General features: G+C 50.3%; 1 protein-coding gene across 1 annotated transcript in view; it reads left to right on the top strand.

The window, feature by feature from the left end:
• DHX30 (DExH-box helicase 30) overlaps positions 1 to 22,343 on the top strand; it is a 61,547-nt gene extending 39,204 nt beyond the window's left edge. Inside the window, exons 8-19 of the mRNA XM_088458504.1 lie at positions 6,181 to 7,014; positions 7,568 to 7,643; positions 11,781 to 11,885; positions 14,028 to 14,203; positions 14,976 to 15,182; positions 15,270 to 15,351; positions 17,307 to 17,500; positions 17,662 to 17,821; positions 19,447 to 19,604; positions 19,705 to 19,805; positions 20,914 to 21,053; positions 21,792 to 22,343. Coding sequence (XP_088314630.1) covers positions 6,181 to 7,014; positions 7,568 to 7,643; positions 11,781 to 11,885; positions 14,028 to 14,203; positions 14,976 to 15,182; positions 15,270 to 15,351; positions 17,307 to 17,500; positions 17,662 to 17,821; positions 19,447 to 19,604; positions 19,705 to 19,805; positions 20,914 to 21,053; positions 21,792 to 22,051 — 2,493 coding nt within the window. The 3' untranslated portion in view covers positions 22,052 to 22,343. The remainder of the gene's footprint in view (positions 1 to 6,180; positions 7,015 to 7,567; positions 7,644 to 11,780; positions 11,886 to 14,027; positions 14,204 to 14,975; positions 15,183 to 15,269; positions 15,352 to 17,306; positions 17,501 to 17,661; positions 17,822 to 19,446; positions 19,605 to 19,704; positions 19,806 to 20,913; positions 21,054 to 21,791) is intronic.
• Positions 22,344 to 23,223: the final 880 nt, after the last annotated feature.

The raw sequence follows: 23,223 nt of genomic DNA, 5'->3' as shown, positions 1-23,223 counted from the left end.
TCTCAGCTGTCCCCTGAACAATGATGGGGAAGGGTCTTCTATACCCCCACTGCTGGTGTTCCTCATCCAAATCTCTGTTTCTGGAGTCAGTCATGTGGACCCTGTGCAGCATTGTTAGTCCTACTCTTCTGGTGAACACGTGGTCCTGGGCAGGGAGGGGGTCCGGTTGTCAGATGGACGGAAGGGGGTGCCTTCACCAACATGCTACGGTGAGTTCCAAATCTGGCACCAGGTGTTCGCCTCGTTTGCGCTCTGCACGGTGGCATTCCTTCGTGTCCGTTTTCCAGGGATGATGAAGCTGACACATAGCCGGCGTGTTGTCATTACAGCAGCTCACATGCGTTCAGCCTACATACCGTTTCCTGTCATTTCTACTACAGCCTCCAACCTACCACAGCCGCCTGCATGTCCACCGCTTTATGTTCCCACCTTCCCAGCGGGCACAGCTCTATCCCCTTCTTACTTCACCTTCTCCGGGAAGTATTTGGTCTTTCTCCTCTCGGTTACTGGGTAAAGAGAGTGTAGCTTCAGCTATTTCTTTTTGTATGGGCAATCGCCATGTTCATTTCTGTGTCCAGTGATCTCCCCAGTATGTCTTGCCAGCCGGGTGGCATTAAGTAGCCCGGTGGGGGCAGTGTAATACCTTGCACTATTGAAAACTGGTGATATTGATTTTGAAGGCTCTTGCAGAGATTGCTCACTTGCTGTCTGCACAGATATAAATTGTGTCCAGAAATCTACGCTGAGATACAGTGCTCTCTCCATCTACCCTCCCTGCAATGTTCCCACCGTACAAACTGCGCCCTGTCTCTTCTAGACGGAGGAGGGATCTCTGATGGGAAGTAAATCTGTGACTGTGCCTGTCACCGTAACATAAGCAAGATCCCTCTACCCCGCTGCAAGAGACAGACCCCATCAGATAGCTCCCCCAGAGCCAGCGTTCGGCTGAGCATAAACAAAGTTGAAGTTATATGACCGACACGAAGCTCAGCCAATAGCAACCCATTGCTAGCCGTGAGGGACTATTGGCTGAGCTCTGTATCAATCATGTATTGATGCTTTGCAGAGGGTCAGTCTGGGGAAGCTATCTTACTGGTGCCATCAAAGTGCCAGGTGGTAAAAACAATCGGGTTGAGCGCCCATGCAATTGATTTTGGAAAGAACACTGGTGTCCATGACGAGGGGGCTAGACTTTCCACCATGGTGGCCAACAGCTATGTATAGCCCCAAATAAAAGAATAAGCAACTCAGGGACAATCTGGCCGCTCCACACTACCCCCTCCCCCTTCAGTAACTTATCCTCATCCATCTACAGTCCTTTTGGCCCTGGAACATTCAGCTCTTAGAAATTCAAAGCCAACCACATCGCTCCCTTTATGTCAGCAGCAATCCCATCACAACTTTTCTCCCCTCCAGACTTATTAATGGGTTTGTGTCCTGAACGGACAGAGCCAGACAAACACTTTAGCATCTTTCTGCATTTTGTAACCTGTTCCTTTTACCCCAGGGAGATTTGGATAATCCTCTCCAGCTGTGGTCTCTCCTCTCCAGCTGTGGTCTCTCCTCTCCAGCTGTGGTCTCTCCTCTCCAGCTGTGGTCTCTCCTCTCCAGCTGTGGTCTCTCCTCTCCAGCTGTGGTCTCTCCTCTCCAGCTGTGGTCTCTCCTCTCCAGCTGTGGTCTCTCCTCTCCAGCTGTGGTCTCTCCTCTCCAGCTGTGGTCTCTCCTCTCCAGCTGTGGTCTCTCCTCTCCAGCTGTGGTCTCTCCTCTCCAGCTGTGGTCTCTCCTCTCCAGCTGTGGTCTCTCCTCTCCAGCTGTGGTCTCTCCTCCCCCAGCTGTGGTCTCTCCTCCCCCAGCTGTGGTCTCTCCTGTTTTTACAGCTATTTAAGAAGATTTCCGACGGAATTAGTATACTAACCCTCCCTCTTTGGTGTCTCACCCTAACTCCCCCCCCCCCCCCTAATGCCTGAACTTGATCTCCCCCTCCCCACACCTTAAACCTAACCCTCCCCCCAACCCCGTTACTTACCTTCAGCATCTTGGCGGTCGGGATGCCGGCGCCAGGATTATGACCGGTGTCTGTATTCTGGCGCCGGTAATGTAAGCGTAATGCCGAAGGCATGCCCTCCCGACTGTATGGCTTTCAGAACTGATTTCAAACACTCAGTAGCAGGATGCGTACAGACAAGCGGCATCAGCTGAGATCAAATGGCACCTGCCTCTGCCAGGCTTGCCGACAGATCCTCTGTGAATTTGGCAGTGGCATGCAAATCTTAGTGAGGATGCAATAGGTCAGGAATCTTCCGGTCTGTTCTGACTTTTTTCAGGGAAGTTCTCTCAGCCCAAAATGGAGAAGACGATGAAGGACTTCAGTGGTTGGAGGAATTCTATCATTTACTGGGAATATTCCAAGTTCTTTTCCATCACAAGAGATCACTTAATTCCCTGGTCACAAAACAGCCACTACGGTGTCCCTGCTGCTCCATATCCTCCTGCAACTGCCCTATGCTTCTCTTCTGTCATGTTCTATGCCCAGGCAGGGAAAGTACGTCCGGGGCTGTGCCTGGAGGAGGGTGGCAACATCTCCATGGTGAATGCCCTATGCAAGGCATATGAGGTGGAAGGCTAGAACCCGCCGCGCCTGTCTGCTCGTTCAGCCTCCTTGGTTCCTGCATGGCTTCGTTCTAGAGAAGCAGCTTCTGTATCCGGCACCCATTCCATTCTCTGGGAAGATCCTGTTCAGTCCTGAACTTGAAAACCTTTATTTCCGAGGCTTGGTGGATGAGTACTCTTATTTCTGCCAGTGCCCCTAGACCAGAGGTTTCCAAAGCCCGCCTTTACAGTCCAGGTTTTAAGGATATCCATGCTTGAGTCCAGAAGATTATATCAAATTGTCTGCAGTACTAATTAAGTCACCTGTGCTCAAGCATGGATACTCTTAAAAAGTGGACTCTAATGGCTGAGTTTGGGAACCTCTGTACTGGACCCATGGAATCTTTGTTTTGTTCCTTTTGTCCGCAATGGAAGGTGATGGTCAGGCCAGGGGTCAGCCCATCGTTCACCATGGTGGGCTGTAGAGAGGTAGTCAGGCAGCTAGAAGACCAATCGTCCTGACAAACAGAATGAAAGGGAAGCAGCACATCCAGCTATTTACACATTGGGCCCCCTTGGGTTCTGCAGCGCTTCATGACACTTGCGATTGCTGAATATCTGAAATTCGCATCTTTCCATAACTTTCCCAGTCCCAACGCTGCATGGACGCCACCTTATTTGTTTCTGTGGTTTCAGGCAGCTGATGCCGGATCCTCCAAATACAGGCTGCTTATCCTCCAGCTGAATTGAGCAGCCAGTAGGGATCCTAAGTGCCCTATTTAAACTCCTCTGGTGCCGCAGTACATTTCCAGTTACCAGGCCCCCAGTCTCTGCAGCTTCTTAAGCTTCCTCTGCTCTCTGTGTGATTCTAGTGCTTGTGCAGCAATCTGCAAGCATCAGCATTATACCTGCTGAGCGCACGCTTCTGAGAACACCTGTACTCCTGTGCAGCACTCAGCAAGTGCCAGCATGTCACCTGCTGCATTCTCCCTTCAGGGAACACCTGTGCTTCTATGCAGCTCTCAGCAAGTGCCAGCATCTCACCTGCTGCATTCTCCCTTCAGGGAACATCTGTGCTTCTATGCAGCACTCAGCAAATGCCAGCATCTCACCTGCTGCATTCTCCCTTCAGGGAACATCTGTGCTTCTATGCAGCATTCAGCAAGTGCCAGCATCTCACCTGCTGCATTCTCCCTTCAGGGAACATCTGTGCTTCTATGCAGCATTCAGCAAGTGCCAGCATCTCACCTGCTGCATTCTCCCTTCAGGGAACACCTGTGCTTCTATGCAGCACTCAGCAAGTGCCAGCATCTCACCTGCTGCATTCTCCCTTCAGGGAACATCTGTGCTTCTATGCAGCATTCAGCAAGTGCCAGCATCTCACCTTCTGCATTCTCCCTTCAGGGAACACCTGTGCTTCTATGCAGCACTCAGCAAGTGCCAGCATCTCACCTGCTGCATTCTCCCTTCAGGGAACATCTGTGCTTCTATGCAGCACTCAGCAAGTGCCAGCATCTCACCTGCTGCATTCTCACTTCAGGGAACACCTGTGCTTCTATGCAGCTCTCAGCAAGTGCCAGCATCTCACCTGCTGCATTCTCCCTTCAGGGAACATCTGTGCTTCTATGCAGCACTCAGCAAGTGCCAGCATCTCACCTGCTGCATTCTCCCTTCAGGGAACACCTGTGCTTCTATGCAGCTCTCAGCAAGTGCCAGCATCTCACCTGCTGCATTCTCCCTTCAGGGAACACCTGTGCTTCTATGCAGCTCTCAGCAAGTGCCAGCATCTCACCAGCTGCATTTTCCCTTCAGGGAACACCTGTGCTTCTATGCAGCACTCAGCAAGTGCCAGCATCTCACCTGCTGCATTCTCCCTTCAGGGAACACCTGTGCTTCTATGCAGCTCTCAGCAAGTGCCAGCATCTCACCTGCTGCATTCTCCCTTCAGGGAACACCTGTGCTTCTATGCAGCACTCAGCAAGTGCCAGCATCTCACCTGCTGCATTCTCCCTTCAGGGAACACCTGTGCTTCTATGCAGCTCTCAGCAAGTGCCAGCATCTCACCTGCTGCATTCTCCCTTCAGGGAACACCTGTGCTTCTATGCAGCACTCAGCAAGTGCCAGCATCTCACCTGCTGCATTCTCCCTTCAGGGAACACCTGTGCTTCTATGCAGCACTCAGCAAGTGCCAGCATCTCACCTTCTGCATTCTCCCTTCAGGGAACACCTGTGCTTCTATGCAGCTCTCAGCAAGTGCCAGCATCTCACCTGCTGCATTCTCCCTTCAGGGAACACCTGTGCTTCTATGCAGCACTCAGCAAGTGCCAGCATCTCACCTGCTGCATTCTCCCTTCAGGGAACACCTGTGCTTCTATGCAGCTCTCAGCAAGTGCCAGCATCTCACCTGCTGCATTCTCCCTTCAGGGAACACCTGTGCTTCTATGCAGCACTCAGCAAGTGCCAGCATCTCACCTGCTGCATTCTCCCTTCAGGGAACACCTGTGCTTCTATGCAGCTCTCAGCAAGTGCCAGCATCTCACCTGCTGCATTCTCCCTTCAGGGAACACCTGTGCTTCTATGCAGCACTCAGCAAGTGCCAGCATCTCACCTGCTGCATTCTCCCTTCAGGGAACACCTGTGCTTCTATGCAGCTCTCAGCAAGTGCCAGCATCTCACCTGCTGCATTCTCCCTTCAGGGAACACCTGTGCTTCTATGCAGCACTCAGCAAGTGCCAGCATCTCACCTGCTGCGTTCTCTATCCTCAGGGCTATATCTTGTTGGTCTCCTTTCCTAGTCTTCCATGTGGAAATGTCTGTGCTTCAAACCAAACATTCCATTCAGTTAAAAGTATTATTTTTTTTAATCCAATTGAATCTATTTGGCCTTGGACTGGGACAGCCCTATGTACTCTGGATGTGGGCAGTGCGGATCTTTGTTCATAAGATCCAGGACTTTTTCAGGACAGATGACTTTTTAGTTCTTTATTATGTCCGTAAGACGGGCTGGCCAGCTTTCAAAAAGACCTTTGCCAGGTGGATCATTTTGGTAATTTGCGCCAATGGGGGATGTTTGGCGCGACTGTAGTAATCGTGTATGAGGTCACATCTAGATTAATGTAACTCCCATTAAATGTAACCTCTATAGCAGGGGGATTTCAACATCTGACCCATGGCATGCTGGGTTGTGTAGTTCCAGGAAAGCTTTAAGGCCGCCTGCTGAATACCCCGATCTATAGCTTACATTGCACTGTACAGGAGCTGACATGGAGAGGTTCTATAATTGGGGTCTCAGACCTGGGTTACTTCCTGCTAGCGGGACCAATGTTGCCCCATTATGTGGTCTCAGTTATAGTAATCCGATGGCTTTCATTCAGACGATTTGCTGTCATTCCATGTTCTGAGCTGTTTATTGCTAATCGTTTTCAGGGGGACTCTTTCTGCAAGACCCTCTATCCCTAGTCTCTGTAATATGGGAAGATATAGCACATCCGGGTCATGTCATGTGACTGGGCGATAATAACATAGGAACTATGTAATGATTGATATAGTGAATAAACGTGCAGTAACTGACCATGCCATCCTCTGGTTCAGTATCCTTTACAGACGGCCACAAAGTCACAGTACCGGGAAGAGGATTATGCAACATGGCAGATGGAAACACCCGACCAATCGTATGAGCCGCCCAGCGCTTTCAGTGATCCCATCACAGGCCAGCCATATTGCCCGCTGTCGGAGGACAAAGCCTTCCATGTCAGTCACATGCTGGAGAGCAGATGGAGGGACAGTCAGGGGACGGTTCTGCAGGAGCTGCCGGCAGACAGACATCGTCAGGCCATCTTGTCCACCATACACAACAATCCGGTGGTGGTGATTGCAGGAGACACAGGGTGCGGGAAGACCACACGTATCCCGCGCTTCATTCTGGAGGATGCCATCCTGAGTGGGCAGGGTTATCACTGTAACATACTGATCACCCAGCCCCGCAGGATCAGTGCCGTGTCGGTAGCTCACCGCGTGGGCCACGAGTTGGGGCCCGGCCTACGTCGTAATGTGGGTTACCAGGTCAGACTGGAGAGCAACCTGCCACCCCGTGGGGGTGCCGCCCTCTTTTGTACCGTGGGGGTACTCTTAAAGAAGCTGCAGAGTAACCCGGCACTGGAGGGGGTGAGCCACGTGGTGGTGGATGAAGTCCACGAGAGGGACGTGAACACTGACTTTCTTCTCATTCTGTTGAAGCATGTTCAGGAACTGAACCCCAACATCAAGGTGATCCTGATGAGCGCCACTGGGGATAATGAACGCATCTCCCGGTACTTTGGAAACTGCCCGATTGTCAGGGTACCTGGGTTTATGTACCCTGTAAAGGAGCATTATTTGGAGGAGGTCCTCTCGATGATGGGGAGACCACCTTATCAAACCAGTCAGGTAAGGCCATTAGGTCTGAATCTCATCTCCTATCTGTCAGAATGTGATACTGGGGAGCAGTCATCCCGCCTCCGTCATCTATAGAAATATGTATAGAAGGGATTGGCGTATGGTATATATCCTCAGTGTGGTCGGGAGGACACGGCAAGGCGGTGACCCACGGAGCGGACTTCCTTTTATAAAGGGCTGCTCTCTTTCTGTGGCCCAAGCTCTAACACTTGGGAATGGGACCTTGTAAACACTTTAGCAAGTTGAAAAATGAACAAAGCTTCTCTGGCTGAGTTTTCACGGCTACAGCCCCGCTAGATGGCGCCACGCGCCCAGAGTACCACAGCGCACATCTGTGGTTTCCATATTGTGCTGATAGATCATTTCTATTTGTATAGTGGGTTTATACCCTGTCATATCCTGCAGTTATTGCTACGTGTGGTGCGTACACCACTGTTCTCTGTCCCGTCTGCTTTATGCCAAGGTCAGCCCAATATTAGCGCCCATTGCTCCCGTCACAGGAGGCGTCAGTCATACAATCTTCTTCTTCTTTTTTTTTTATCAGATGTTTGAAGACTGTGTCCCCGATATGGATCTCATCAGTAGCGTCATCCTTCACATAGACCGACACGGAGAGCCAGGTAAGAGACATCAGTGACCATGGTACAGGTATTTATAGAGTCCACTATACCTATAGGTGGCGGAGGACAGTTCTGTACATCTATGTCCTGCAATCTGCTACACTGTGATATATAGGATAATGCACTCCCTGCTGTGTGTTATATGGATATTACAGGTCACCGAGCTCTGTGGCCATGTGTCCTCCTATCAGGTAATGTCTCTTCTCCAATCTGCTACACTGTGATATATGGGATAATGCACTCCCTGCTGTGTGTTATATGGTTATTACAGGTCACTGAGATCTGTGGCCATGTGTCCTGCTATCAGGTAATGTCTCCAATCTGCTACACTGTGATATATGGGATAATGCACTCCCTGCTGTGTGTTATATTTATATATCGGGTCACTTCGTAGCAGATTGGAGAGGAGACATTACCTGATAGCAGGACACATGGCCACAGAGCTCGGTGACCTGTAATATCCATATAACACACAGCAGGGAGTGCATTATACTATATATCACAGTGTAGCTACCTGATAGCAGGAGACATGGCCACAGAGCTCGGTGACCTGTAATATCCATATAACACACAGCAGGGAGTGCATTATCCTATATATCACAGTGTAGCTACCTGATAGCAGGAGACATGGCCACAGAGCTCGGTGACCTGTAATACCCATATAACACACAGCAGGGAGTGCATTATCCTATATATCACAGTGTAGCAGATTGGAGAGGAGACATCTGATAGCAGGATACATGGCCACAGAGCTCGGTGACCTGTAATAGCCATATAACACACAGCAGGGAGTGCATTATACCATATATCACAGTGTAGCAGATTGGAGAGGAAACATTATCTGATAGCAGGATACATGGCCACAGAGCTCGGTGACCTGTAATAGCCATATAACACACAGCAGGGAGTGCATTATCCTATATATCACAGTGTAGCAGATTGGAGAGGAGACATTACCTGATAGCAGGACACATGGCCACAGAGCTCAGTGACCTGTAATATCCATATAACACAGCAGGGAGTGCATTATCCTATATATCACAGTGTAGCTACCTGATAGCAGGACACATGGCCACAGATCTCAGTGACCTGTAATATCCATATAACACACAGTAGGGAGTGCATTATCCTATATATCACAGTGTAGCTACCTGATAGCAGGACACATGGCCACAGAGCTCAGTGACCTGTAATAGCCATATAACACACAGCAGGGAGTGCATTATCCCATATATCACAGTGTAGCAGATTGGAGAGGAGACATTACCTGATAGCAGGACACATGGCCACAGAGCTCAGTGACCTGTAATACCCATATAACACACAGCAGGACACATGGCCACAGATCTCAGTGACCTGTAATAACCATATAACACACAGCAGGGAGTGCATTATCCCATATATCACAGTGTAGCTACCTGATAGCAGGACACATGGCCACAGATCTCAGTGACCTGTAATATCCATATAACACAGCAGGGAGTGCATTATCCCATATATCACAGTGTAGCAAATTGGAGAGGAGACATTACCTGATAGCAGAACACATGGCCACAGAGCTCAGTGACCTGTAATATCCATATAACACACAGCAGGGAGTGCATTATCCCATATATCACAGTGTAGCTACCTGATAGCAGGACACATGGCCACAGAGCTCAGTGACCTGTAATAACCATATAACACACAGCAGGGAGTGCATTATCCTATATATCACAGTGTAGCAGATTGGAGAGGAGACATTATCTGATAGCAGGATACATGGCCACAGAGCTCAGTGACCTGTAATAGCCATATAACACACAGCAGGGAGTGCATTATACCATATATCACAGTGTAGCTACCTGATAGCAGGACACATGGCCACAGAGCTCAGTGACCTGTAATATCCATATAACACACAGCAGGGAGTGCATTATCCTATATATCACAGTGTAGCTACCTGATAGCAGGACACATGGCCACAGATCTCAGTGACCTGTAATATCCATATAACACACAGCAGGGAGTGCATTATCCTATATATCACAGTGTAGCTACCTGATAGCAGGACACATGGCCACAGAGCTCAGTGACCTGTAATAGCCATATAACACACAGCAGGGAGTGCATTATCCTATATATCACAGTGTAGCAGATTGGAGAGGAGACATTATCTGATAGCAGGACACATGGCCACAGAGCTCAGTGACCTGTAATAACCATATAACACACAGCAGGGAGTGCATTATCCCATATATCACAGTGTAGCAGATTGGAGAGGAGACATTACCTGATAGCAGGACACATGGCCACAGAGCTCGGTGACCTGTAATACCCATATAACACACAGCAGGACACATGGCCACAGATCTCAGTGACCTGTAATAACCATATAACACACAGCAGGGAGTGCATTATCCCATATATCACAGTGTAGCTACCTGATAGCAGGACACATGGCCACAGATCTCAGTGACCTGTAATATCCATATAACACAGCAGGGAGTGCATTATCCCATATATCACAGTGTAGCAGATTGGAGAGGAGACATTACCTGATAGCAGAACACATGGCCACAGAGCTCAGTGACCTGTAATATCCATATAACACACAGCAGGGAGTGCATTATCCCATATATCACAGTGTAGCTACCTGATAGCAGGACACATGGCCACAGAGCTCAGTGACCTGTAATAACCATATAACACACAGCAGGGAGTGCATTATCCCATATATCACAGTGTAGCTACCTGATAGCAGGACACATGGCCACAGAACTCGGTGACCTGTAATACCCATATAACACACAGCAGGGAGTGCATTATCCCATATATCACAGTGTAGCAGATTGGAGAGGAGACATTATCTGATAGCAGGACACATGGCCACAGATCTCAGTGACCTGTAATATCCATATAACACACAGCAGGGAGTGCATTATCCCATATATCACAGTGTAGCAGATTGGAGAGGAGACATTACCTGATAGCAGGACACATGGTCACAGAGCTCGGTGACCTGTAATAGCCATATAACATACAGCAGGGAGTGCATTATCCCATATATCACAGTGTAGCTACCTGATAGCAGGACACATGGCCACAGAGCTCGGTGACCTGTAATAGCCATATAACACACAGCAGGACACATGGCCACATAGCTCGGTGACCTGTAACAGCCATATAACACACAGCAGGAGTGCATTATCCCATATATCACAGAGATCTGTGGCCATATGTCCTGCTATCAGATAGTGAGCTCCCCGTGCGATGTACACGCATCCACCTGATGTTGAGGATGGAGCTGGGTCAGTGGGAGCAACACATCATTGGCCGGTGTTTAGGGAGGGAGACACAGATGGAATAGCATAATAGATCCAAATTACTTATATCCATGGGGTCCCATATAAATCACCGGAATCTGTGGCAGCAGTGGGCAAGCCTGCGGATAAGTCCTTAACTGGCATAGAAGCTTACGTTCTTGGGGTTCCCAGGTGCGTGTTGTTGTGTCAGCAGAGGGAGGGGTTCAGCTAGCGATGTGAAGGAGGTACATTACAGGGGTCTGTCCCTGAAGCCGAACGTCAGCGTGCCCTAATAACTTACTGCTAAATAATAATTCTAATGTCTTAATGTTCTGTGCTTGGAAATCTATATTATTACATTGGAGGCTATTTCCTCTGGATCACTGGTTACTGTAATTACTGACTCTGCCCTTTCCTGCACAAGTTTGCCCTAACAAATTGTCTGTGTGTTGGGTCTGTGTGACTCAAACACAGCACAAATTAGTGCACCTCTAGGGTCAGTCTTAGTACATTCTGAATAAGATAATTGTTCTCTTTATTTATATCATCATAAATGCAATAAAAACAAACGGTGGATTCCTGTCCTCTCCCATGGACTTAGACTCCATACAGTTTGTACCCTTTGTAGTGTAATAAGTGTTGGTGACGTAATAATGTCCCCCATCCCCAGTTATACTCGCTGTGTGTTTTATGCCTTACACCCTTCCTGTAATAGGAAACTCCTGTACTCGGTAATATACAGACCTCCGGGCTCTGGTTCTGTTCCTGGTCAGTAAATTAGGATTTCTCCAGGTCTCTGTCGTGTGTCATATTCCCCCCAGGTCCTTACTGCAGATGCGTGTCTGTTTCTTAGGGGGCATCCTCTGCTTCCTCCCTGGTTGGCAGGAGATCCGCGGGGTCCAGCAGCTATTGCAGGAGAAGTTGGCATATCAGAATGGGCAGCACCTTATTTTACCAGGTGGGTGGAATCATTTACTGGTAACCTGAAGCAAATGTGATGTAATGTGAGACCTTCACCCCCGGTCGCCCTCTCTGGTGGCCTTTTTAGATGCGATGTGACATTGTGAGAGCACGGACCCCTCCAGTCCTGGCTGACACTGATAGTGTAGTATATGTTCCTGGTACCCCGATGTGCACTGTGTCCGGCTTATGTATCTGTACAGGAACACCTGTGACATCACTAGGACTTCTGTTCCTGGTACCCCGATGTGCACTGTGTCCGGCTTATGTATCTGTACAGGAACACCTGTGACATCACTAGGACTTATGTTCCTGGTACCCCGATGTGCACTGTGTCCGGTTTATGTATCTGTACAGGAACACCTGTGACATCACTAGGACTTATGTTCCTGGTACCCCGATGTGCACTGTGTCCGGCTTATGTATCTGTACAGGAACACCTGTGACATCACTAGGACTTCTGTTCCTGGTACCCCGATGTGCACTGTGTCCGGTTTATGTATCTGTACAGGAACACCTGTGACATCACTAGGACTTCTGTTCCTGGTCTCCCGATGTGCACGGAATCAGTATGAAATACCGCTGGCCCTGTGGCCGACAGTTCGAATCCCGGCAGCGATTGGCCGACAAAAGCAGAGTTCCCGGCAGCGGAAGCCCGACAGCGCTGGAAATCCCGATCGTCCCTAAGGTAAGTATCTACTAACCTAACCGCCTAACCCTAACCTCCCCCCCAAGAGCCTAACCCTAATCCCCCCTCTAAGTGCCTAAACCTAAGTCCCCCCCAAGGGGGTCCCTAGCCTAACCCTCCCTGGGGGTGCCTAACCCTAAGTCCCCTCCGGGTGCCCTAAACCTAACCCTCCCACCTCCCCCCGCGGCTGTCCGCTGGCGGCGCCCATCCTCCCTTAGATCGGGATGCCGGGCGCCGGTCTCCCGGCGTCGGGTAAATGATAGGCGTCTAGATATAGACGCCGGTCATTTATCCCACGCCGGGATAAAGCAATCGGGTAGCTGGCTGTCAGGATTAAGACAGTCTGTTTTCCGATTGCATCCCATGTGCACTGTGTCCGGCTTATGTATCTGTACAGGAACACCTGTGACATCACTAGCTGTGAGCATTCTCAGGCCCTTGCTATATAGATCGGTATCTAGTCTCTTACCTGCTAACACTATTGGAGGCAGCACTGTAACAAGTATATGCTAATTGTGTCGGCAATGTACAGATTCAGCAGAACTCTATTGTCAATACTAGAATTTTCCCAACAGGTGAATTGTCATTAAATCATTGTAGTGTAATACTAGTAACTAAATTGTCAGATCACCAGATTATTATCACTCATTCATCCATGGGGAACACTGAGACACCAGGGGGTATAGCGTGCCATGGGAGGAGCATATACACGGTCAAAAGCTCAAGCTCCTCCCCTCTATACCCCCATTGGCTGCTTGGGAAACTGGATGCTGTTGCGGTGACTGCCAACGCCTCCAGTGCGTTCTGGTCACCTCCACCGCAGATAGCAGGAAACTGGTTGAAAGTCGTGGCTCAGGCATCAGGACCTGCTTACAAGCAGTGGATACAGGGTCCTGGTGCCTGTCATGGCAGCCCCACACTGAACAACCTTGGGGTTGCGGTGTGTGGTTCCCCATTAGGTAAGGTCACCTGATTATAGACTGCAGCCAGCGGTAGCTCCTGTTCCTCCCTGTGCACCTTCTCTTCTTCTGCAGGGACCTAGTGCTGATGAGACCCAGTGAAGTAGGGACTCCATGATGGGCCCCGGGACTCAATAATTATAATCTTGGTGCAATCGGTGAGGTGTCCGAGCCGGTCTGGGCCAAGTCAATCATTTAGACTATTGCAGAGCTGGCTCAGCTTGCCACACCCCCTTGGGAGCCAAGCAGTGACCCTGTCTTCCTCTGCTTATTCCATGGCTGCCTCGTTGAGCATTATTGCTTTGGATTTTAGAAGCTCTGAGTCCTATAGGGACACTGGACGCCCCCTCCTTCCATCTGTGTTGTATCGGCATTATTATACTAGTTACCTCCCAATAAGACTCAGAGAAAAGCATTTCAGTACATAAATCCCATTTTCTGTCCCAGGATGGGTTCATTCCTGAATGTGTTTCTCGGCTGTTTTCCCTTGTAGTTCATTCTAATGTCCCCTTGATGAATCAGCAAGCCATCTTCGAGCGCCCGTCTCCTGGGGTCCGTAAAATAGTTCTGAGCACCAATATTGCCGAGACCTCAGTTACCATTGATGACATCGTGCATGTTGTAGACACCGGGATGCATAAGGAGCAGCGGTACGACCTCAGGACAAAGGTACATCAAGCACTGCAGGCAATTTAACCCCCCAAAATCCATACTAGAGATGGCCATCAGCATGGTTACCATTGATGGCAAAATAGCAAGTAGCCATCGATGGTTACCATCTATGCAAAGGGTGACCATCAATGGTTTCACCAACTGAAGATCATCCCTGTTTTTTGACTGACTGGCCCGTGGGCCAACCAGAAACTGGGAGCGGGGGACCAAGCTATGCTCAGTGTCCCGGCACCTTTTATAAAAAAAAAACAAAAAACATTCGGTTATGCTTGGACCTCGATGGAGGGAAACCATCTGGTTGTCCCCCCATCGATGTCAAAAGAATTAGACATCGGCCATAAACAATCGATGATTATGAATAGTCGATGGCATCCCTAGTGCGAGGAGTGGAATAATGTGCACAGGCCGGGTGTGGGGAGGGGAATACTAGTGCGCGGACTGGAGGGGGGGAGGGGAATAATGTGCACGGGCCGGAGGCGGGGGAGGGGAATAATGTTCACGGGCCGGGGGAGAGGAATTATGTGCACGAGGCGTGGGAGAGGAATAATGTGCACGGGCCGGAGGTGGGGGAGCGGAATAATGTGCACGGGCCAGGGGAGGGGGAGGGGAATAATGTGCATGGGCCGGAGGCGGGGGAAGGGAATAATGTACACAGACTGCAATGAGAGCAATGCTCAGAAGCACTTGTACTGTGACCTTATGTTTGCCCATAGATTCCAGTATGCACTCGGGGTTCTCTGTGCACCAATTCCCAGCTTTGCTCCTATAGGTTTCGTGCCTGGAAACTACCTGGGTGTCCAAATCCAACGTGACTCAGCGGCGCGGCCGAGCCGGGCGCTGCCAGCCAGGATTCTCTTACCATCTCTTCACTCGCCAGCAGCATCAAGTAATGCCGACATTCCAGGTGCCTGAGATTCTGCGCACCCCCCTGGAAAACCTGGTAGTACAGGCCAAGATACACACGCCAGAGATGACGGTGAGATTGTGCGCTGCAGAGCACATGAGCGAGTCTTATTACGCTACCTTATGGCACAGGCCTAATGTCATTCTCACCTGCTTACAGGCTGTAGAGTTCCTCTCCCAGGCCCTGGAGAGTCCGGACCGGCGCTCTATCGCAGACGCAGTGCGCTTCCTCCAGGATATCAGTAAGTATCGGAACAGTCCTGTCTGCACATAGACGTACGTACATACATGGTGGCGCTGCGTCTCGTTCTGTGGGGTGACGCTCTGCGCTGACATTAGTTTGGGCGGATGAGGGCCACGTCCATCCTCAGTGTGTCGTTTATAGACATAATAATATTGTTTGTCATTGAATAGAGTCCCAGTATATCCTGTGTAATCCCTGTCACTTATTACACACCGGAATACTCCCAGTATATCCTGTGTAATCCCTGTCATTTATTACACACCGGAATAGGCTCCCAGTATATCCTGTGTAATCCCTGTCACTTATTACACACCGGAATAGGCTCCCAGTATATCCTGTGTATTCCCTGTCACTTATTACACACCGGAATAGGCTTCCAGTATATCCTGTGTAATCCCTGCATTTATTACACACAGGAATAGACTCCCAGTATATCCTGTGTAATCCCTGTCACTTATTATTACACACCGGAATAGGCTCCCAGTATATCCTGTGTAATCCCTGCATTTATTACACACAGGAATAGGCTCCCAGTATATCCTATGTAATCCCTGTCACTTATTACACACCGGAATAGGCTCCCAGTATATCCTGTGTAATCCCTGTCACTTATTACACACCGGAATAGACTCCCAGTATATCCTGTGTAATCCCTGCATTTATTACACACCGGAATAGACTCCCAGTATATCCAGTGTAATCCCTGTCATTTATTACACTCAGGAATAGGCTCCCAGTATATCCTGTGTAATCCCTGCATTTATTACACACCGGAATAGACTCCCAGTATATCCTGTGTAATCCTTGTCACTTATTACACACTGGAATAGACTCCCAGTATATCCTGTGTAATCCCTGTCACTTATTACACACCGGAATAGGCTCCCAGTATATCCTGTGTAATCCCTGCATTTATTACACACAGGAATAGGCTCCCAGTATATCCTATGTAATCCCTGTCACTTATTACACCGGAATAGGCTCCCAGTATATCCTGTGTAATCCCTGTCACTTATTACACACAGGAATAGGCTCCCAGTGTATCCTGTGTAATCCCTGCATTTATTACACACCGGAATAGACTCCCAGTATATCCTGTGTAATCCCTGTCATTTATTACACACCAGAACAGACTCCCAGTATATCCTGTGTAATCCCTGCATTTATTACACACCAGAACAGACTCCCAGTATATCCTGTGTAATCACTGTCACTTATTACACACCGGAATAGACTCCCAGTATATCCTGTGTAATCCCAGCATTTATTACACACCGGAATAGGCTCCCAGTATATCCTGTGTAATCCCTGTCACTTATTACACACCAGAATAGGCTCCCAGTATATCCTGTGTAATCCCTGTCACTTGTTACACACCGGAGTAGACTCCCAGCATAGCGGGGCAGGCTGGGGCTACAGTAGGGCGGGGCAGGCTGGGGCTACAGTAGGGCGGGGCGGGCTGGGGCTACAGTAGGGCGGGGCGGGCTGGGGCTACAGTAGGGCGGGGCGGGTTGGGGCTGCAATAGAGCGGGGCGGGTTGGGGCTGCAATAGAGCGGGACGGGCTGGGGCTACAGTAGGGCGGGGCGGGCTGGGGCTACAGTAGGGCGGGGCGGGCTGGGGCTACAGTAGGGCGGGGCGGGCTGGGGCTACAGTAGGGTGGGGCGGGCTGGGGCTACAGTAGAGCGGGGCGGGCTGGGGCTGCAGTAGGGCGGGGCGGGCTGGGGCTGCAGTAGGGCGGGGCGGGCTGGGGCTGCAGTAGGGCGGGCTGGGGCTACAGTAGGGCGGGGCGGGCTGGGGCTACAATAGAGCGGGGCGGGCTGCGGCCAGGATTAACCCTTGTGCTGCAGAGTTGATGGTTTATTTGGGTGGGTTGTGAATTAGATGCTATACCCCCGTGTGCGGTCAGGCCCTGGCATACTGTCAGACTGATTCCTACGTCTTGTGCCCCCTAGTGGTGCTGAATGAAGAGGAAGAGCTGACGTTACTTGGCCATCGTATCGCCAACATCTCTACTGATCCCAGCCTGGCTAAAGCCATTGTCCTGGCCTCTATATTCCGCTGCCTCCACCCCCTGCTAGTCATTGTGTCCTGTCTGACCAAGGACCCCTTTCATGGTGGGCTGCTGAACAGGTCAGAGGTTAACAAGGTGAGTGAGACCAAGTGATGCAGCCTCTTTGCGCTGCTCTACTCTCTGCTGTCCACGCAGCACACCCTGCTCCAAGCATTGACGTGTTGAGCTCAAACAGGGCAATCCTGTAAGCATGACTTGTAGTGATGTCGGTGACTGAGGACAGTTTGTGTTTACAGGTGAAGACAGGATACAGCGGGGAAGCGTGCAGCGACCATCTGGCATTCGTCCGGGTTTTCCGTGCCTTGAAGGAGGTCCACGGCGGGAGAAGCAGCGTTTCCCGAGATGACTTTATGGAAGATAACCTGTTGTCCAGATCTGCGCTGCGGTTTATCCAAGGTGAGGAAAGTGGGGAGAGGGGCAGAGCTGCGCTGCGGTTCATCCAAGGTGAGGAAAGTGGGGAGAGGAGCAGAGCTGCGCTGCGGTTTATCCAAGGTGAGGAAAGTGGGGAGAGGGGCAGAGCTGCGCTGCGGTTTATCCAAGGTGAGGAAAGTGGGGAGAGGGGCAGATCTGCGCTGCGGTTTATCCAAGGTGAGGAAAGTGGGGAGAGGAGCAGAGCTGCGCTGCGGTTTATCCAAGGTGAGGAAAGTGGGGAGAGGGGCAGAGCTGCGCTGCGGTTTATCCAAGGTGAGGAAAGTGGGGAGAGGGGCAGAGCTGCACTGCAGGTTTATCCAAGGTGAGGAAAGTAGGGAGAGGGGCAGAGCTGCGCTGCGGTTTATCCAAGGTGAGGAAAGTGGGGAGAGGGGCAGAGCTGCGCTGCGGTTTATCCAAGGTGAGGAAAGTGGAGAGAGGGGCAGAGCTGCGCTGCGGTCGATCCAAGGTGAGGAAAGTGGGAGAGGGGCAGAGCTGCACTGCAGGTTTATCCAAGGTGAGGAAAGTGGGGAGAGGGGCAGAGCTGCACTGCAGGTTTATCCAAGGTGAGGTAAGTGAGGAGAGGGGCAGAGCTGCGCTGCAGTTTATCCAAGGTGAGGAAAGTGGGGAGAGGGGCAGAGCTGCGCTGCGGTTTATCCAAGGTGAGGAAAGTGGAGAGAAGGGCAGAGCTGCGCTGCGGTCGATCCAAGGTGAGGAAAGTGGGAGAGGGGCAGAGCTGCACTGCAGGTTTATCCAAGGTGAGGAAAGTGGGGAGAGGGGCAGAGCTGCGCTGCGGTTTATCCAAGGTGAGGAAAGTGGGGAGAGGGGCAGAGCTGCGCTGCGGTTTATCCAAGGTGAGGAAAGTGGGAGAGGGGCAGAGCTGCACTGCAGGTTTATCCAAGGTGAGGAAAGTGGTAGAGGGGCAGAGCTGCACTGCGGTTTATCCAAGGTGAGGAAAGTGGGAGAAGGGCAGAGCTGCACTGCAGGTTTATCCAAGGTGAGGAAAGTGGGAGAGGGGCAGAGCTGCACTGCAGGTTTATCCAAGGTGAGGAAAGTAGGGAGAGGGGCAGGGCTGCACTGCGGTTTATCCAAGGTGAGGAAAGTAGGGAGAGGGGCAGAGCTGCACTGCGGTTTATCCAAGGTGAGGAAAGTAGGGAGAGGGGCAGAGCTGCGCTGCGGTTTATCCAAGGTGAGGAAAGTGGGGAGAGGGGCAGAGCTGCACTGCGGTTTATCCAAGGTGAGGAAAGTAGGGAGAGGGGCAGAGCTGCGCTGCGGTTTATCCAAGGTGAGGAAAGTAGAGGAGAGGGGCAGAGCTGCGCTGCGGTTTATCCAAGGTGAGGAAAGTAGGGAGAGGGGCAGAGCTGCGCTGCGGTTTATCCAAGGTGAGGAAAGTAGAGGAGAGGGGCAGAGCTGCACTGCGGTTCATCCAAGGTGAGGAAAGTAGGGAGGGAGAGGGGCAGAGCTTCATACAAGCCGTACCTCCCTTTAGCACCGAGCCCTTAGGACGTATTCCTGTGCCCAGGCCTGTAGGCCTAATGTCTGGTTCTCTTCTGTCACAAAACATCCTTAATGTTGAGGCGATTCTGATATTACATCTATATACTTATCCGCAGGTCTCATCACGCAGTTTTCCTCCAATGTACGTGACGCGTTCTTGGTTTCTGATGCAAACGAATGTACGGATGAATACGCCCAGTGCAACCAGTTTAGTGACCAGGATGAGCTGGTGAAAGGAATTCTAGTTGCCGGACTGTACCCCAAACTCATCCAGGTGAGCGAGAAAGGGGTTCTGATACTGGGCCGGTTCCGGAGCGCCTCACCTGACCCTTTACAATGTCACCTAAACGTTGTGCCGCTTCCATCTCCTTTAGGTCGCACGTGGTCAAGTGCTCCGCGGGAAGTTCCGTCCCAACAGCCTCGTTTACAAGACAAAGACCGGAAACGTCCTTCTTCATAAGAGCACCGTTAACAGGTGACCAACCGCAGACGTCGCAATGTGTCGTCTTCATTACCTCAAAATGGCTTTTACTTGCTGGGCATTTAGCGTTTATTTAATGGGAAAACCGTTACATTAATTCTCTGTAGTCGCTGGGTTTATACCGAGCGCGATCGCTCCATTCAGCAAGTTATGGCAAGTGTTGTATCTGGCATGTTATGTGTGGATGATACAATGTACAAATCCCCCACCCCTCCTGTGACCACTGCCGCCCTCCTGGCACCTGTGTGTAACGCAGCCCATACCATAAGCGTGTTACAGGGCACATTGTTCCTCCCTCCTTTATGTCACATGGACTGAGCCATCCAATCATTTATTAGCAGCAATGTGTCCATTTTACGTTCTGGCAGGAGCATGCTGTGATGTCATCAGGAGCCAGCTTGCAGGACATTGGCTCCGATTGATCACATGATCTCTGTTTCACAACTGCTGCCCTCGCTAGCCGCCATTATTAGAGGGTGGGGGAGCTTCCGAGCTTATTGCAATAACATGGCCGCCTATGGCCCGTATTCAATTGTTTTCGCACCTGCGATACTTTCCGGACTTTTTGCCGACATCGCCAGCTTTGCATACGAAAAAGTATTGCGTGCGCTCCCACTATTCGCCATATTCAATTCCAAAGGACGTGAAAACGCATCCCGGTGAAACTCTAACAGGCGAAAAGTGTTGGCAAAATTGAGGAAATCAGCCTCACCCCCCCAAAAGATGCACTAAGATTGGGGATCAATCTAGATGTCCCCGATTAACCCTACTGAAGCTGTTTGGGGTACTTAAGTGCTGTCAATTGCTCCAAAATAGCGGCTTTGCACAAGTTTTTTTTGGGGGGTGAAAATAAATAGTCCTGTCATTCATAGCAAAACTTTTTTACCTGTTACATTGCATTGACTTTCCGGGTACGCGAAAAGTCTTTGCAATTGAATACGGCGAATAGTTTCCGCCTGGTGAAAAGACTCAAACGGCGATACTTTTTCGCCGATCACGGCTTTTCGCACCTAATTAAATACGGCCCTATGTTTGGTCTTTTGGTTCTGTAAATTAGGCTCACTTGTGTATACTGAGTAACCAGCCATGTTTTGTGTTTTAGGGATGGACACGTTTTCCGCACGCCGTGGCTCACCTACTTCCAGGCCGTGAAGTCCTCTGGTGCCGTCTTTGTGCGGGACAGCTCCATGGTGCACCCGCTGGCCGTCCTGCTGATGTCTGACGCCTCGGTCTATGTGAGACGTACGTATCGTGGCCTTAGAGCTGGTGATAGATTCCTGGACAGTTCACGTGTGAGGGAAGACTCCAGAGCCTGATTCATTACGGATCTGTATTGCGATTGTGCACGCGTACGGCGGATTGTTGCGTACTGTGTATCTGTATGCATCGCAGTGAGCAAAGGCAACACTGCAATCGCAGAGACCACGCAGACCCATCGCAGAGTTATTGTTTGGGGGTGTCTTGACGGGGGGGTGGTCGTCGAATTGCAGAACGCCGTTACAGGGACGTGCATAAATTAGCTACTGTGACGTCATGCGCAGCCTGAGCTCTCCCTGTGTGCGACGAGGTTAGCAATTCCTGAGTAAGGTCAGAGCTGTTGTAATTGTGCGTGAGGCCCTGATGTTACTCCATGTATACGCTGGACTGCTAAGTATTACAGATGTGCAAAAGTGGGTGTGGGGGTCTCTGTGCCGGCTTTTGGGGGGTCTCTGTGCCGGCTTTTGGGCGTCTGTGCTGGCTTTGCACATGCAGTCATTAGTACATTTTGGCAATAGTCCTGCGTGCGTAATTGCGGCTGCGATCACAATAGCGACCAGTAATGAATCAGGCCCCCACACAATAAATACGCTGTATAGAGCGAGGGACTGAGGGCCAGACATAGGTAACATGGATGGGTGTGAAATTACACTTTTTGGGTAACCTCTGCGTAACGGCATGTCAGCCAGGAACCCGTTTGTTATGCTCCTGTGTCTCTTGCAGGAAACGGCGAGCAGATGGTGGTCGCCCTCTCTAACTCGGATCTCCTGAAGCTGGAAAGTGACAGCCGCACCATTACGTTACTGGGTGACCTGCATCGCGCTATATCCCAAATTGTGGACAGAAACCTGAGGGAACAGGTCCCCCTTTTGTCTCCCCAAGAGGAGGAGCAACACTCTGAGCTGCTCTCCTTATTGGTGGACCTACTCAATGGAACCGCGCACTGCTTCCAAGACCAACCAGAGGCCATGGCCGAGGAATAAACTCCCCACACGTTCAGGCTTCACCCGCACTAATATTTATTCTTTCCAGACATTTCCTTTGTACTGCGCTGCCGAGCTGTACAGGAGACGCGTGCGGGCGGTGGTTCGGCATCTCCTGGTGACTCTGCGTTTTATGCAGGGGGCCAGATGTACTCACACACGGAGGATGATCGTCTATCGCTCTGTAGCTGCTTTATTGACTCATTTCTGCTCTGGAATCCAGAATAATAATTATTTTGTAATTTGTTGCTGCACTGTTGTGTCTCCGACCATAAAGAGTCCTAAAGTGTAATCGGTGTCTCCTCCAATGTATTTCCGGTCACCCGTCTTCCCATGTCTAAAAACTTCTAACTATTTTATATTGCATTGGAGACCAGGCTAAGAGTAGACACTTCATCAGAAGATAGGCTGATGGCGGAGGGGCCCCCAGGATTTCCATCACTTGGGGCCCGATTAGTTCAGTCAGTTAGTAAATAACCACAATTAGATGTAGCTCAGGATTGCTGCTCACTTTGGGGTCCCCAGATGCAGCTCCTAACATTGGGTTTGGGCAGCTTTGCAACACGCACGTCCCATGATGCTCTGCCCGGCTGTCATTCATGTCAGACAATTAAATGGAAGAGTGATTAATAAAAGGCCTTTTGTATGATGCAGAGAGATATTACAGGGGGAAAAATCCCCCATCCATCTGGAGCTAGAATTAGGAATACAAGACACCCCAAAAACCTAATTCCATTGTTCTGGAAGCTCGTTGAGGTTACCATGTAAGTACATAGTCCTATAGTTCTTTTTAGAGGGAAGACTACACCAGTGGAACATACAGCTAAAGAAAATCAGATAAGACATACAGAATAGAGGAATGTCTAAATTCTACATAACAATCTATTACTAAACATGTATACAATCAAAAATTACACTCGCAATAATGATAGCAGCATAAGGTAATATACAAGATAAAAAAATGTATATTTCTACTTCAGGGTCCATAGGGTTCCACAGGATACCTTGGGGTATAGGCGATGGCGGTAGTCATCAGGCACCACAGAGTTAAATTTTCAGCCTCCCAGGATGCACTGGGGTCCCTCTCCTATACCCCACCCCCCTAGCCAAGGCAATCAGTTTCGTTGGTGCCCGGCCAGGAGTCGGTTCACCTCTACAGAGTGGGGCTGTTA

This window comes from Taudactylus pleione, unplaced genomic scaffold (assembly GCF_031769625.1).
Source record: "Taudactylus pleione unplaced genomic scaffold, aTauple2 ptg000838l, whole genome shotgun sequence".
Lineage (NCBI taxonomy): Eukaryota > Metazoa > Chordata > Amphibia > Anura > Myobatrachidae > Taudactylus > Taudactylus pleione.
The sequence above is the reverse complement of the archived record's forward strand: the minus strand, read 5'-3'. Positions and strand labels throughout refer to the sequence as shown.